The sequence below is a fragment of the Podarcis gaigeae genome, assembly GCF_964106915.1.
Source record: "Podarcis gaigeae genome assembly, chromosome: 10".
Lineage (NCBI taxonomy): Eukaryota > Metazoa > Chordata > Lepidosauria > Squamata > Lacertidae > Podarcis > Podarcis gaigeae.
The window spans coordinates 34,245,010-34,261,160 of NC_139686.1; the positions used below are offsets into that span (position 1 = coordinate 34,245,010).

Sequence of the window (16,151 nt, forward strand, 5' to 3'; positions counted from 1 at the left end):
TTGAGTGATATTACAAATAGGCTGGCAGAGGACTCCCATGTCGTGTCCTTCTACTGAGTTGAAAATTCTTAGCTTTACTGTTAATGATCAGTGATGTGTTTTAACTCAGAATAAATTATATAAATCCATCTACCAAAATGCTTAGCTGGATTTATTATGCTGCTAAATTATTGACAACACTTAATTTTCAGAAAATGCATTATAAAAGTTTCCTTTTTTTACTAGATTTTTTAGTGGTATTTTTATAGATGCTAAAACTGGCATGGGCCACATAATATTGGGCTCATTTTCTATCTTTTTATTTACATAGAGTTGCCACATATACAAAGCATCCACCCAATGCCAAATTAGATTTGAAGAACAGCTAAGTTAATATGTGAGAGATTTTCTAAAGCTGTCTCATTAGTCCCTTGAAATCCAGCTGAGCCTGCTTGTATGCCATCCATGGCTGCATTCCCTCGCATTTCCTGTCTTGAAAGAAGGCAGCTGTGTTTCACTAATCACAATGCCTGTGTTAAGTCTGCCCTTCATTTCTTGCATATTCTCTGATTGCCTTGTTTTACAGCTGAGTTTCTCACCATTTCAATGAATGCGTAATCTGGCAGATATACCACTCCTTCCAGAGCCTAATCTTTTAAATGAAGAGAAACTTATTAATTTGTGAAGAAAGAAGTGATTAAATGATCCTAGATAGTTTTAGTGGAAGCTCTATCCTACTCTCTGTACCTTGCTTCACACTGCTTGTGCTTAAATGCTATAACAAAGTTATGTATGTAGCACAGATAGTCACTTAGCATTTTCTGTGTCTTGTGTGATACAGATTGTTAGGCCTTTGCCTAAGGATAACCATGAAAAAAATTATACAATGTGACAAAAATGGGGCAAACTGGAACACATACACCCACTCACACCACAGCTGTGTTTTTGCTGCCTATGGCATTGCTGCCCATAACTTCCCCATAGGAAAACAAAGCCTCTTATTACCTTTTGGGAAAGGCCCTTTTTCTCTTTGGTGTGCCACCATTATTAGAAGGACTGAGACAGAAAACAGGAGGAATGCTTTTTTGTTTCCTGTGTCTCTTAAGATTTTCTAGTAACTGCACCATACTTCATTGGGAGTATGTTTCACTGATCTCAGTGGAATTTATACCTGAGTAAACATGCATAGGATTAGGTTGCATGTCTTAAGACATCCCATTTTAATATCCTATAATACTTCAAAACACACACACATGTTGCATTAGGATAAATGAGGGAAATTCAAAAATAAGTAAATTAGATTAATTTAAGTATGGTATATTTACTTACCTGTTTATTTTTTACTACAGAATACCTAGAAACAGGAAATGCCACAGTTGCAGAGGAACCAATAGAGGAATGTCCAGTGACAAATCATCAATCCTGTGTTTTGTCTCCAGAGGTTTCGCCTACGCAAACAAATAAAAGTAAATACTTTCTAAGAATTATTCCATAATAAAGTATGTTACAGAACTATTGAGAAGCACAGTCATTGTGAAATTTTACTTCTCATCTAGATGAACAGTTCTGTAGTGTCAATGAAAGTCAAATATATTCTAACTAACTTACTTTGAATGTGTTAAAGCATGGAAATGTGATAATCAATATTTCTTTATGTTCTACCAGGAGCACTCCATATGTTGGAGGCTAGTCAAATAGCTGACTTGTACTGGTTGTTGTCTGGCAAGAATTCAGACCCATCTTTACTCTTTAGAAAGTCAGTCATCATTAGTGTGGTTATTTTCTTGGCTTCTTGCAGCCCTTTACCGTCAAACAATCCAATAACCTTTTGCTACAAGTTATAATTTGTACACTCAATTTCCCTTTCCACACCCTGCTTTACCTTAAACACCTCTTGCTGCCATTTGCCTTATTAGCGGGGGGAGGGCAGCTTGGTGAGGATCCAGGTTTGGTTTTGGTGTAGTGCATCAATCTCTTCCTGTGCAGCATCCTTCCACAGATGAGCACCAGTGGCTGGTATCTGCTCAGTCTCTTCCCAGGTGGAAGGTTCTAGGGGTTGTACCTTGTGAGGTAGGACAGTCGTGGAGCTGGAATATGTTTGTTGGGTCTCATTGAGCACCTGACAATCTGGCTGTGAAACCTCATCCATCTCCTCATCACTCTTTAAGGCAGGGATCTTGTCATCAGTCTCCTCCCCTCTGGTTGCACTGCTTATTGGAATCTGCAGATGTGGACTACAGCCGTAACTCTTGTTATGTCAGTCTCTGGTTGCGTTTTTTCAGGATATGAACGCGGCAATCCCGGAAGTGTATACTTCCGGGATTCGCCGCACGCACATGCACAGAAGCACTCTGTGCACCTCGTGTGAGCGCAGAAGCACTCTATTGCGCTGCACCTGTGCGCAGAAGCGGTGCTCTAGTTGTGGACTTTTCTAGTTGTGGAATGGATCAAGTCCGTAACTAGAGGTACCATACCATACAGAGGTATTATACATCAATTCATGGCTTGTTTTTCTTCCTCTAACTCATCTGAAAAGTCTGCCACCATTGCTTTCTTGTCAGCTTTCCTGTGTTCATCAAAATGAACCACATCTCTTGTGCTAACTTTCCCAGTACTCAATTCTATTACTTTGTATCCTTTGCTTCCTGGAGCACAGCCAATCTGGATAGTCTCTTTTGCTCTGGAATCTAACTTGTGGTACAGAGACATAGACAGTACTGCCAAACACACACATGTGTGTGACAGGTTAGGTACTCTTCAGTGCAAAAGTTCAAAAGGTGTATGTGTTGTTTCCTTGGTTGGCAGTTTGTTTTGGAGATATATTGCAGTGACTGCTGCATCTCCACATGTGCATTTGGGAAGACCAGAGTCATTCAGCATGCACCTAGCAATTTCCAGATCTAAACTTTCTAACACGCCTCTCTTGTTTTATGCCTTCCTTACTCAGGAGAGTTTTAATGTGGTGCTAATTTCAAAAAAAACAAAACTGAGTACATCTGAGTGATGAAAATGTACTTTTGATCTGGAGGTTATACTTGTGCTGGCTATGGAGTGAAAGTGTGGGAAGCAGAGCTCATCCACAGCTCAAAAACCCATTTCTGAAACCCAGTAAAAATCAATAAAAAGTATGGTGCTTCTGAACATGTGAAGTTTTCCAAAAGTGAAAATAACACAGCCAATCCTGTCTGAATGAGGGAAAGCGAGTCCTATGTTTAAATCAGGACAGAGAACAAATTTTCATGGTCTTTTGCTAAAGTCCTGACTTCTAGAAGAATGCCCAAGGAGAATATTTAAATAAGAATTAACTTCTGAGCAGTTTACATGTTTACAGAGAGAGGCCATCAAGTTGCCAACTCTTAATCTATTTCTAAGGTTAGACCATGCTTAACACAACATATTTTATATTATATTTAGACTTGTGTTGCTTGCCTTACTACACTGACAGGTTGTTTTGCTTTCTGTAAAGGTGAAGCTGTGACTGGGGAGTTGTCAAAACTACTGGATGAAATCAAACTGTGCCAAGAAAAGGATTATTCTTTGGAAGAGCTTTGTCATACTGTATCTGACCACTATCTGGACAATGGTAGCAAAGTATCAGAAGAAGAACCAGTGATGAATGAAAGCCAATCCAAATCCAATATAGTAAGTAAGACAGAATATGGCTTAATATCTGGCTATTAATAAATTGTCTAGTTTACACACACACATATGCACACACTTCAAATCCCACCACACTTGGCATAATCAAAAATTGTATACTAAATAAAGTAAATAAACTCGGCCCTACAGATGCTTTGAGACTACAATTCCCATCATCCCTGACCACTGGTCCTGTTAGCTAGGGATGATGGGAGTTGTATTCCAAAACATCTGGAGGGCCGAGTTTGCCTATGCCTGGGCTAGCCAATCTGTTAGGTGCCAAGTGCCTTTCTTGAGATTCCTCAGTGCTTTCCAAGACTTTGAGCTTCAGAGATGATCCTGCCCTTTTCCATTTCAGGAGAAGAAAAGAGCTCTAGCAGTGGTGAACACATCTGTGGAAACAGGGGCTTGCTCACTGCTTTGTACAGTTTTCTGGATTGGAGCTAATATATATTAAAGGGGTATGTGGGTATGGATGTGGGTGAAGGCAAGTAGAGTTAAAGTTAGCTAATAGGTAATATTTTATATTATATTTCATTTTTAAAAATGTGTCTATTATGTACTGAATTGAATAGGATCCAAACTGCAGCAGTCTGATTGGTCCTAGAACAATAGGATCCAAAAGGCAGCAGTCTGATTGGTCCTAGAACAATAGGATTCAGAATGCAGTAGTCTGATTGGTCCTAGAACAATGCAGCAGTATGATTGGTTGGCAGGAACCACCCAATCATGCTCCAGATAGAAGTGAATCCACAACCTGATTGGCTTGCAGTAGAATTCTGGAATTAGCCAATCATGTGCAGCCCATTGTGTAAATAATGTATATAAAGCAGATACTTTGAGAGGACTTTCATTCATTCCTCCTCACCACTATGAGGTGAATAAAGAGCATGAAATCACCTTGCAACTCTGAGTATATTTCAGTGTCCTAGTGTCCTTAAAGACTTGGGGCAACTTACAATAAAACCTATAAACATTACCTAAATAGCAATGACACCAATTAAAACCACAATAAAACATATGAACTATGAATTAATAAAAACACTAGTAAATCTAAAACAGCAGCAGGTAACATAGCAACAGCATAGAAAATTGTCTGAAAACGTAGCAAGTCATTTTAAATTCTGCTTATTGTCCAATGCCTGTTGAAAAAGGAAGATTTAAAAAAATAATAAAAAGCAGAGATCCGCAGGAAAGTTCCACAGTACAGTTGCCACCATGGGAAAAACTACAGTGGTACCTCAGGTTACAGATGCTTCAGATTACAGACTCTGCTAAGCCAGAAATAATACCTTGGGTTAAAAACTTTGCTTCAGGATGAGAACAAAAATCGCGCGGCAGCAGCGGGAGGCTCCATCAGCTAAAGTGGTACCTCAGGATAAGAACAGTTTTAGGTTAAGAATGGACCTCCAGAACAAATTAATTTCTTAACCCGAGGTACCACTGTATTGCATTAGAGGGGAATAGTGTTATCTAGTTCATTTTCTGGGATCTCTTCAGAATATCATTCTTGATTCCTGGAGTGTGGTGATCACATACAGGGCCCCTGGACGTTTGACGGTCTATTGACCCTGTGCCGCCACTGCGATTGCTTTTTTCCGCTGCCACCATCCCGTATCTCACGGGGACACACGGAGTACAGTCAGTTATTAACATAAACAAATAATCAAGTTTATTTTTAAATGCAGGAACAGGCTTATAGTTTCAGTTAATTTTTCTCTTTTCAGTTTCTTATTCTTAGTTCCTAACAACTCCAAACTGATTATTCCAACTATCTATCTGACTCCACCTAACAATTCCTCTCACTCTCTCACAATACAACTCTATCAACCCACACCTAAACCTCCCTCTACCTTCTTCAACTCCCAAACCTCAACTCAACTCTACTGACTTTCAAAACCTCCCGCTCTAACTTTTATTCCCCCCTTGCATTTTCACTGGCCAATCACATCACACCCATTTTAACCCTTTCCTTATGACCCATCCTAGGAGGCAAACGCCACATGGAGTTAAGAGCAGAAGATCAGGGACTTCATGGGTACTTCACGGGTATTGTACTGTTTGGACATAGATCTACATATTTGTTCTTTTCAAAACCCAGGGTAGATGAAATGACAAAAGGAAGCACCTAGACAGAGCTTCAAAATTCACACAAACACACAAACCAGCAGCACGCACACACACACACACACACACACACACACACGGTTGTATCCAAGTGTATTATACTCAGAGAAGACCCATAAAAATTAATAGAACCAAGTTAGTTGTTTACTCCTCCTTTTTTATAAAATGCACACAAAATAGAGATGCATATTTTTATAACATCTTACTTGCCTTTGATATATTTTTAATCAAGTTTTGATCAAGATTGGATTTTCCCAGACTTCCCACTTCCATACACTATAAAGGGAACGACATATTTCGAGTACAGTGGTACCTCGGGTTAAGAACTTAATTCGTTCTGGAGGTCCTTTCTTAACCTGAAACTGTTCTTAACCTGAGGTACCACTTTAGCTAATGGGGCCTCCCGCTGCCACCGCGCCACTGCCACACGATTTCTGTTCTCATCCTCAGGCAAAGTTCTTAACCCGAGGCACTATTTCTGGGTTAGTGGAGTCTGTAACCTGAAGCGTCTGTAACCCACTGTATCAGCACCATTTACTGTAGATTTTTTACTTCTTCTTAAGGAAGGTATAAGGTTAGTTTTCTTTTAAGAACATGTTTTAATTGGTTTCAGTTACCTTTCTGGCTGCCCTTATTCTTGTAAAAATATCTGTATCTACCCTTTGCTCCAGATTCTATGCTTTCTTCTTCCCTTCTGCTAAAATCTAGCAGGGTGGCTCTGGTACTGGCATCAGCATCATTGTAGCAGTCAAGAATGCAACGATTTTTGCTGCATGAGCCAACTGCAGCATTCTAACGGAGCTAGACATCTCTTTTCCATTACTGTAGTGTTCTATGCTCCCCAAGGAACCTGCAGTGCAGTATGTCCTGTATTGTCCACTATGGCAAACACATTTATTTTAATTTCTCCTGGCACATTCTACGACATTTTACAATTTTTAATTATTATTTTTTTAGATCTTTACCCCACCTTTCAGCCCACAAGGGAACATCTAAATTAAAACATGGAATTACAATAAATATAACAATAATGCAAACAATGCAACAAAAACAAGACTAAAAAGCATACAATCACTTCTAAAGACAGCAATGTGAGAACATAAAACATAGAACATTTCAAATGAGACAAAAACACAATAGGAGGTTAAAAATGCAAGGCATATTAAAAGCTTGACAAAATAAGAGATTATTTGTTACTCTTTTCAAACACAAAACAAAGGAAACAACTGAACCCAGCCGGATGGTGAGGTATAAATAAATAAAATATTATTAAATATTATTAATTAATAAATTAATATTACTATTATTATCATCATCATCATCATTATGAGGTAGTTACATAATTAGTGCCTTGTGATTGAAAAGGGCCCAGCCATCCATACCTTAGAACAGAGCTTTCCAAATTTTTAATGTCGGTGACACACTTTTTAGGCAAACATCATTTTGCGACACAGTAATTCAGTTTTACAAGCAAGCCAGAGGTTAAACCCCTTTCAAGCCCCAGGAGTTTAGAAAGCTCTGCCTTAGAAAGTGATTCAGAGGAAGGCCTCAAATGAAGAGCAGAGACGGAAATTTATGGTTCAGTTTGAACATAACACTAAGCCACACTATGCTTTAGGAAGAACATACAAGCATGTAGGCTTCTGGAGAGGACATTGTGGTCACTTTGCTTCTCTTCATGCTGCTGTGAGCTGAGCAATGGGCTCATGGGTTGTCTGCTGCAAATCAAGAACAAATTACACCTCATGGTTTGTCTAGAGTGAGACAAATCACAGGACTAGAGGAGGAGCTAAGTGGCTGAAATCTCCTCTCTGAGCCTGAGCATTCGTGCTAAGTCATGGTTTGACTTAGTGTTACTTGCAGACTGGATCTTTGTAGTTGGAAGCAGTCCTTTAGGCAACTTGGTCCCAAGTTGATTAGGTACTCACCAGCACTTTGAATTTCATGTAAAAATAAACTGGAAGCCAGCACAGATGATAAACAATGCATGTTATAAAGTACAGATCTTCCAGGAAGTGTAGAAAACTCTGGCTGTTGCATTTTGCACCAGCTGAAGTTTCCCAATTTTATTAAAAGATAGTTATAAAATCTAAGTGTGACCAGGGCATGAGCATCAGTGACCAGATCTCCACGAACAAAGAGAAAATGCAGTAAATGCTTATTGTACTGTGGCCTTGGTAAAGCACTATGCATTCAGTGTGTGAAAATGTGGATCAAATTCAATAGAACTATCTCATAACTAAACCTCTCTGTGTTTGCATATAATGTATCTTAATTAGAAAATTGGTCCGATGTGGTCCCCCCCCCCCCTGTTTTTCTTGTAACATAGAAGGTCTAGTAAATGCTATACTACTACTACTACTACCAACATAAAAATACAAATTGAAAACAAAGTGCATAATAAAACAAAAACAAACCAACAAACCTCCCCCCTTCCCACAAATACATTTAAAAGGCCATAGAATGTTCATCTACCAATGGTCTGGTTATAGAGAAACATTTGCCTGCCATCTAAAGATCTGTAATGAAGGCCATTCTTGTGTTGCCACCCTCTGGACCTATTGCAGAGCAAGCACATAGTTGGTTGGTTCATATGGTAATAGATGGTCCTTGAGATATTGTGGGCTGTTTAAGTCTTTATAGGTCAAAACCAGCACTTTGAATTGGGCCTGGGAACTACTGTAATTGGCAGTCAGTGCAGTCAGGCCAAATTAAATCATCTTGTCTTAGTGAGCAACCTGGTCAATGAATTCTGCACTAGCTAGAGTTTCTGAAGTGTCTTTAGAGGTAGCCCTATGTATATACTGTGTTGCAATATTGTAACCTACTTAGAGGTTACAAGAGCATACACAGATGTTAGGCTCTCCCTTCCAGGTATGGGTGCAGCTGGGCCACCAGGCAAAGCTGATGAAAGGCACTCCGCGCCTCCATCGACCAAAATCCTAGCAGGAATCAATAGATTCTAACCTGTTCCTTTGTGTATGGAACTTTTCCGTTCATAATCAAGGAATACTGTCAGAAGGTCACATGATACTGAAATACTTGTAGTTATAACCTTTATTCAGAAATATTTAATTAGGGGACAGTCCTACTAAATGTGCATAAAACTAGTGATGTGGAAAGAATAAAGCCCATGCCTACCTTTACAGTTCTTCCAAGTTCTATTAATATACTATTGATATATTATGTAGTATTGCTGTAGTATTTTATACTTGTTCTTGAGGTTAATGCAGGGTAAAAATACTGATCCTTTGTGAGAATATTTTTTTCTATGTCTGTGGATGATCAGTTGCTCTCTTAACATCAAATTTTGAAACTATAAATTTTATTTTCATCTGTCTAACACAGAAATCTAGTAAACCTGTTCTGTCTTTTTGCTCATAAATCATTCTCTCCAAAGTAGTTAGAGCTAAATTCAAAGCAATATTGTAAAATTTAATATTTATGAAAGAGCTTAATTGGTTTTCTTGCAACCAAAGTGGAGCCAGTTCTAACTTATCATACAAACCTCATTTACTGGTTGAAATTGTGGACATTAAATGTGATCCAGTTTGAGATCTCACCAACTAATCCAAAAATGTTGTTAAGAAACAATAAAAGAAGGACATTTAAAGAGAAAAAACATTCTTAAAATTGTCCCAAACTAACATGGTGGGATTGTATTTATGGATTGTAATTAGCTAATACCCACCCCTAAAGTGCCACCATTTTGAAACACGTGGCATAAATAATATGTCATCAACCTGGGTACTTTCAGTTCAAACTTCTCATAATATTTTCCCAAGGGGGTTGCTGCAATCTTTGATCTCTTTCTGATCCAGGATAGTTATATTTTACTGAAGCAGATTCCTAAAATCAATAAGGACTGATAACACCTGGAAGTAATAAACATGTACAAAAATAATGATATAGCATCAATAGAATGCTTAGCTAGTCAGATTATTTTTAAAGTATTTTCCAATAGGTGGCAGTCTGGTTCAATAATATAAAGAACAGCATCAGCCATTTTATAAAAGCCTTTAAAAATTATGTGGTTTTTTGTTAGATTGTTATAGAATTAACAGCAAAATATTTTTAAAATAAATATTAGATTTTTTAAAGAAGCAGCTATTCTGATAATACTAAACAAAATGTAGACTAAAATGTTGGAAAGAAAATTACATGTTGTCAAGTTTTAAGATGAACCAAATGAGTTTAACGAAAGCTAAAAAGATACAAACCAGCACAACTAGTATGCCACAGGAAGAATTTTACAGGGAAATGGATTATATGGCTTCTGTTGCAATCTCTCTCAAGCCCTAAAAAAACAGATGGAACTCTGTTGTAGGTTCCTTTTCTTCCCTTTAATAGCAAAGTGGGTATATGTATTTGCATGTCTCAATAGTTTAGAAGTAGAGTGAGTTTTCTACAAACCTTTTTAAATTTGTCACATTTATATCCCAATTTCCTCTGTGGAGATAAGAGCACAAGCCCTACTGGATCAGGCCAAAGGTCCATCTAGTCCAGCATATTGTTATCCCAGTTGCCCACATGCATGCCCCCCAACATTTTGGGATGGTAATTTGGGGCACCCCCACCACCCGCTGACCCCGTCACTAGCCGTCTCCCTGCTGCTGCCCCTTCCTTGCCCATGCACTCGCACCCCCTCCCTCTTACCTCCTCCTCCTCTGCAGCCTCTGGGGAACATCAGGAGAAGCAGCATGGACTGGCATGGCCTGCCAAAAGGCTGCCCCAGCGCAGTACAGACCCAAGCAGCCCGGGGAAGGCTGCCCAGCCTTCACCAAGTCTCACAGCACTTAAATGCTAGGATATTGGGTTATTTGTGATATGAAGGGAGAATATAAGCTACAAGGGGATTCCTGGGCTGCCTTATGCAAACCAGTCTGGCTGACTGAGGGAAGAGCAGAGCTGTTAGCATTACAATAGATAGCAGTTGAGGGTCAACAACTCCTTGTCCCAGGTGTGACAAGAGACTGGAGAGGTGGAAGGTTGCCAGGGTAACTGCTCTGGGGAGGGGGGGAGGGCAAGGGCCTCTGGGAAGAAGAAAGAGGAAGAAAGGCAGAGATCCATCTTGGTGAGGGTAAAGAAAGGACTGCTTGCCCTGCTGTGGACTATGCTGTAAGATCTGGGACCCCTCCATGCAGATGGAAGGGGTAAATAGGCGAATAAACCCTATTTCTTAAAGCACGACAGCCTCTATCGTGTCTTCTTTTCTCAAAAGGGACACAGACCCCTGCGTGGGCACCTGAGATCCCATACACTCTTGCCAAAGCTTGGCAGAGAGAATATTTAATAATGAAGGGAAAATACAAACTGCAGAGGAATATCTGGGTTAGCCTAGGCCAGGGTTTCCCAAACCTGGGTCTCCAGCTGCTTTTTGGACTACAGTCCCCATCATTCCTGACCAGTGCTAGCTAGTGAGCAAAGCAGTTTCTATGCTAGAACTGGGCCTAAACCCCGATTGAAATGGATCCAGAAAATCAGTTTCTTCCAAAAGGGCTGGATCTGGTCTGCAACCACTCACTCTAGAACCTTGCTCAGGAAAAGGAGATTAGCAACTCTCTGGTAGTTAGTTAGGTTTTCTGAATCCAGGAAAAGTCATATACAAACTGTTAATATACATAAATACAATACCTTAAGGTGCCCTTGCAAATATTTTAAAGTAGCTGTTGTACTGTATGAGTATTATTGTTCTATTAATATCCTTTATTCCAGTAAGAGAAACAAGTGGATTAGAAAAGGACCAGTTGAGGGCAATGAAAATGATTATAGCCCATGTAGAGCTTATAAATGACAAAAGAGATTTTAAAAGCCAAAGATTATTCACTTTTGAAAGGGAAAGATTAAGAAGAGATATGATAGAGGTGGATAATGTAATGAATCTAACATTGCTGCCAAAACAAATTGGTCACTTCTGTTCCTTCTGTTGTATAATACCAGGGGTGCTGAATGAATTTATATGGCTACAGATGTAAAGTGCACAAAAGGAAAGCAATTCTTTCATTCATGTTATTCATCAAGCAGAAAATTTGCTTCAGTTTAATGTCATTGAATCAACAGGAAAAACTTGATCTTTCTGGTTTTTCTGTGCATTGCTCCAATTCAGCAGTAAATAGTGTGTTTTCACAGGAAAACACCAGTGGGGGGGGGGAGCACTCAGACAAGGACGTTTAAAGACAGACCTGTGCCTGGAAACACAGCATAAAAGGAAGTCTGGATGAGCACTTAGTTTTTAGTATTTGTTCCAGTTATTTTCAGAGAGCAAGCAGGAGTGTAAGTATACTCTTTGTTTATCAGCATACCAACAAATATGTATATTTAACACAAACAATGGTATAGAGTCCTGTAAATAATGCAGAAATGTATTAAATTATTTTATTAATAATGATTACATTAGTAAAGCTGATGACTCAAGGTAGCTGTTTTACTACAATAATTTTTTTTAAGTGGCTAGGGGTTTCCTTCTCCTCTCTGCCCCTTCTATTGTGAGTGGAGCCAAAGGCTCATCTGCCATGTTTTGATTGTACATTCAAGCTGTCACTGACAACCTGGAGGCAACAGCTGTGCCCATGTATGCAGCTGAAATATTTAGAGCCTTCTCCTCCTATGTCAAAATATACTAGATGGTGAGATGTGTATTGGCTCCAGTGTTACAAGGTTTTTGTTCGTGTCAGTTTCCTAAGAAGAGCGAGCAACTTGAATTCTATGTTGGAAAAATGGTTCATGGGACCAGAATTGAGTTGTCAGGGTTAGGGCTGTAGAAATTAAGTTGGGATATTGGTCATGGTGGGCCAAGGGATCAGCTGGCAGGCAGCAATGCTAGTGAGGAGGCTCACATAGCAGAGACATTGGGTCAGGAGCTGGAGGCAAGGCTAAGGGTAGCAAACCAGGCCTGCTCCAACACCAGTAAACCTTCTGAAGGCACATATGCCTTTGCAGGGACCTGTTTTTTGATCTGCTTCCTGAAGAACCAGCTTCCAATTAAAGAGGTGTTTTTCACTTTGGCAAAATTGGTAGATTGCCTGATAATCTCTAGGACTAGTGTGAGATATGAGTAATTTTACAGTGTTTTCAGTATCTGTGTTTGGGGGCAAATTGGTAGTCTATCAGCTTTTAAGTAGCAACATAAGAGCCTTGCTAGACCAGACCAAAGGCCTGTCTACTAGCACAGCATCATATCTCCCACATCATATCTTCCAACCCAAAATTGGTGGGAGCTCATAAGCAGACATGATGGGGGGAAATGGCTGTCTTCACTGTTTTCCCACAGAATCCCATTTGCTGGTATTCCACTGAGTACCAGCAACTGATATTCAGAGGCATGTTTCTGCTGATCCTGGATAAAGTATACAGCTATCATGACTAGTTGACATTGATTATCCCCTGTGAATTTATGTAGTTATTTTGTTGTAAACCGCCCTGTGACTTCCAGGTATAGAGCGGTGTATAAGTTGAATTATTATCATTATCATTATTATTATTAAAGGTAAAGGACCCCTGACAGTTAAGTCCAGTTGCGAACGACTCTGGGGTTGTGGCTCTCATCTTTACTGGCCAAGGGAGCCGACGTTTGTCTGCAGACAGTTTTTCTGGGTCATGTGGCCAGCATGACTAAGCCGCTTCTGGTGAAACCAGAGTGGTGCACGGAAACGCCGTTTACCTTCCCGCTGGAGCGGTACCTATTTATCTACTTGCACTTTGACGTGCTTTCGAACTGTTAGGTTGGCTATCTTGGACTGAGCAACGGGAGCTCACCCGTTGCGGGGATACGAACCGCCGACCTTCCGATTGGCAAGCCCTAGGCTCAGTGGTGTAGACCACAGCGCCACCCGTATCCCTACTATTTATTAATAGTTCTCTTTTAAAGCCATCTAGGTTGGTGGCTATCACAACAACTCGTGAAAGCAAATTCCACAGTTTAACTGTGCATTGTGCAAAAGAAGTATTTTATTTCGTCTGTCCTGATTCAAGTATTATGAGAGATGGGGGAAAACTTCTCTCTATCCACTTTTTTCATACCATGAATAATTTAATATACCTCTTAATCACCTTAAAGGCACACATTGAGACAATAATTTATCAGTAGCATATTTATCATATTTTAAAACTAATTTAAAATATGATACTTTGACAAAATAGCTCATTATCTGTTGTCTTAAAATATCTTCCTCCCTGTCAGTTTCCATCCTGCCAACTGCCATATGTTGTCTGTTGCAAAGTTCAACCTGTTGTCAAGGGACGATCAGAGGAAAATGAAAAACAGCTGGTTGTTGTTCTCTTCAAAACGCTTTATCATTTTCTCTATTTCAATAGACTAACTTCCCACTCATGTAGCCCTTTCACCATGCCAAGATATTGATTTAGAACTTTTTATTTGTTTCTTTAGTTAGTTAGTAAGTAGATAATAAAGTAGTGATAAATATATGACCCTGTATCTCTTTTATTCACAATTTAAATGGCGTTGAATCAAACACTCTTGAACAGCTGGATATCTACTCCATTTGCAATTATCAATGTAGAGAAAGAATAGTGACACTGCTATAAAGTAGTCTTGCAGAGAATGTAATGTTTCTTGGAAAAAAATGATACAGTGCAAATAAATGTTCTTTATTTGCGATAACATCTTCAGCCTTTAACTCCAGATAATTAAATGATGGACATGTTGAGCATATTAAAAAAAAAAAAATCAGATTTTTTTTATTTATCTGAGCCATTTTGTAGGGCAAGGACATCTTCAGGAAGGAACTGACTGTACCTCCCCAAATGCAAATTAGAAGAAAAAAGCTGGCAAGAAGATAATAAAATTGTGACCATTGCCTACTCACTTGCCATATTATTTCTCTCACTTGTTTAATTTATGTTTCCTGTTGCAGCATAAAGAATAATGCATTTTCTATACTCTACCACCCACTTATCCACCCTCACTTCCACAGTGGAAAGCAAAGAAGGGAAACTGTTTTTGAGCCAATTTGCTTTCATCTAGGTTGTATTTCAGATCTACTATTGTTTATATGAATAGAATTCCCAGGGGGTCTGGCTGATAAAATGAGACAACAACTACATACTTACAAATAATTCAAAAAGAAGAGTTCCGAGGTTCTACTATAGGAATATTTTTGTTTGCTTTGAATTTATGCCTTTTAAAATCTCTGAAAGCCAAAAAGGCCTTTACGTGTACATTAATATAGGGCTGTTGTTGATGTTGTTGTTGTCTTCCTCTGTTTCCCAGCTTCACAAGAAGACAGCACCTATGTAGAAGAAGCATATATCAGTAGATTAAAGGGAATCCTGAATTTTGCAGAAGTTGATAACAATTAAAAAGTTCTTCCCAATATGAGCAAAGATCCCCCAAATGAGTACCTGAAGTGTGGGAATGTGTGCAAAGAATGTATCCCTCACTCTGATAAACATTATTACTCATTCTGATCTTTACTCAGATGAGGAAGCTGTGAATAAGTTCTTTTTCCACTGAAGTACGGTTATAACAGCAGAGAGAAATAAAGATGCCTTTGCTGCTTACAGTTGAGGAAAGCCTGCCCCACCACACAGATTAATAAAAGAGGGGCTCACTTTTCACCTAGCCCTCCTCTCAGCCACAGGTGTGATGAAATAACCAGGAAAAACAGTGCAGTGGCACTTGGGCAGGATGGTGAATGGGCATCTTGTCCTTGCTCAGCCAGAGGATGCGATACTGGATTAGGCTATGGACTAGGCAGCTCCAGGTACTCCTGGAGGAAACTGATTTTCTAGCTCCATTTTAATCAGGATTTAGGCCTGGTTTTGGCACAGAAACCACTTTGGTTGCCCTGTATGATGACCTGTTGGGAGAGAGACGGGAAAAGTGTCTCTGTTAATTCTCCTCAACCTCTCAGCGACTTTCAGTACCATTGATCATGGTTTACTTCTGGAGCGGCTGTCGGAGATAGGGGTGGGTGACACCGATTTGTGGTGGTTCTAGTCCTACTTTGATGGACATTTCCGAAGGGGGTTGCTTGGGGAGTGTTATTCAGTCCCCTGGAGGCTTCAGTGTGGGGTTCCTCAGGGTCTGATTTTATCCCCTCTATTGTTTAACATCTACATGAAACCGCTGAGTGGACTGGTTAGCTGGCAAGTTGCCTGCTCTAAGGACTGGATACACAACTTGGGGGTACTTTTGGATCTTTTGCTGTCACTTGAGGCCCAGGTGGCCTTAGTGGTATGAAGTATTTATGTTCAAGGTAATCCGCCAGAATTTGGGTCATGTTCCCAGCTTCCTGATTCTTCTTAGGCCTCTAATTGATGTGTGTGTGTGTGTGTGTGTGTGTGTGTGTGTCCATTTCTGTCCAATTGTTCCTCAAGCTTCAGGGCAAGATCCTCTGTGGTAGTAGTGGCAAGACTTAGTGCTCTGTTTGCAGTTTGAGATACGT

General features: G+C 39.7%; 1 protein-coding gene across 8 annotated transcripts in view; it reads left to right on the plus strand.

The window, feature by feature from the left end:
* Positions 1-16,151, plus strand: part of ANKS1B (ankyrin repeat and sterile alpha motif domain containing 1B) — a 319,748-nt gene that overhangs the window by 45,200 nt on the left and 258,397 nt on the right. For all 8 annotated transcript variants that reach the window (XM_083698562.1, XM_083698555.1, XM_083698567.1 and 5 more), the window contains 2 exons: positions 1,329-1,445; positions 3,446-3,621. In XM_083698562.1, coding sequence (XP_083554688.1) covers positions 1,329-1,445; positions 3,446-3,621 — 293 coding nt within the window. The remainder of the gene's footprint in view (positions 1-1,328; positions 1,446-3,445; positions 3,622-16,151) is intronic.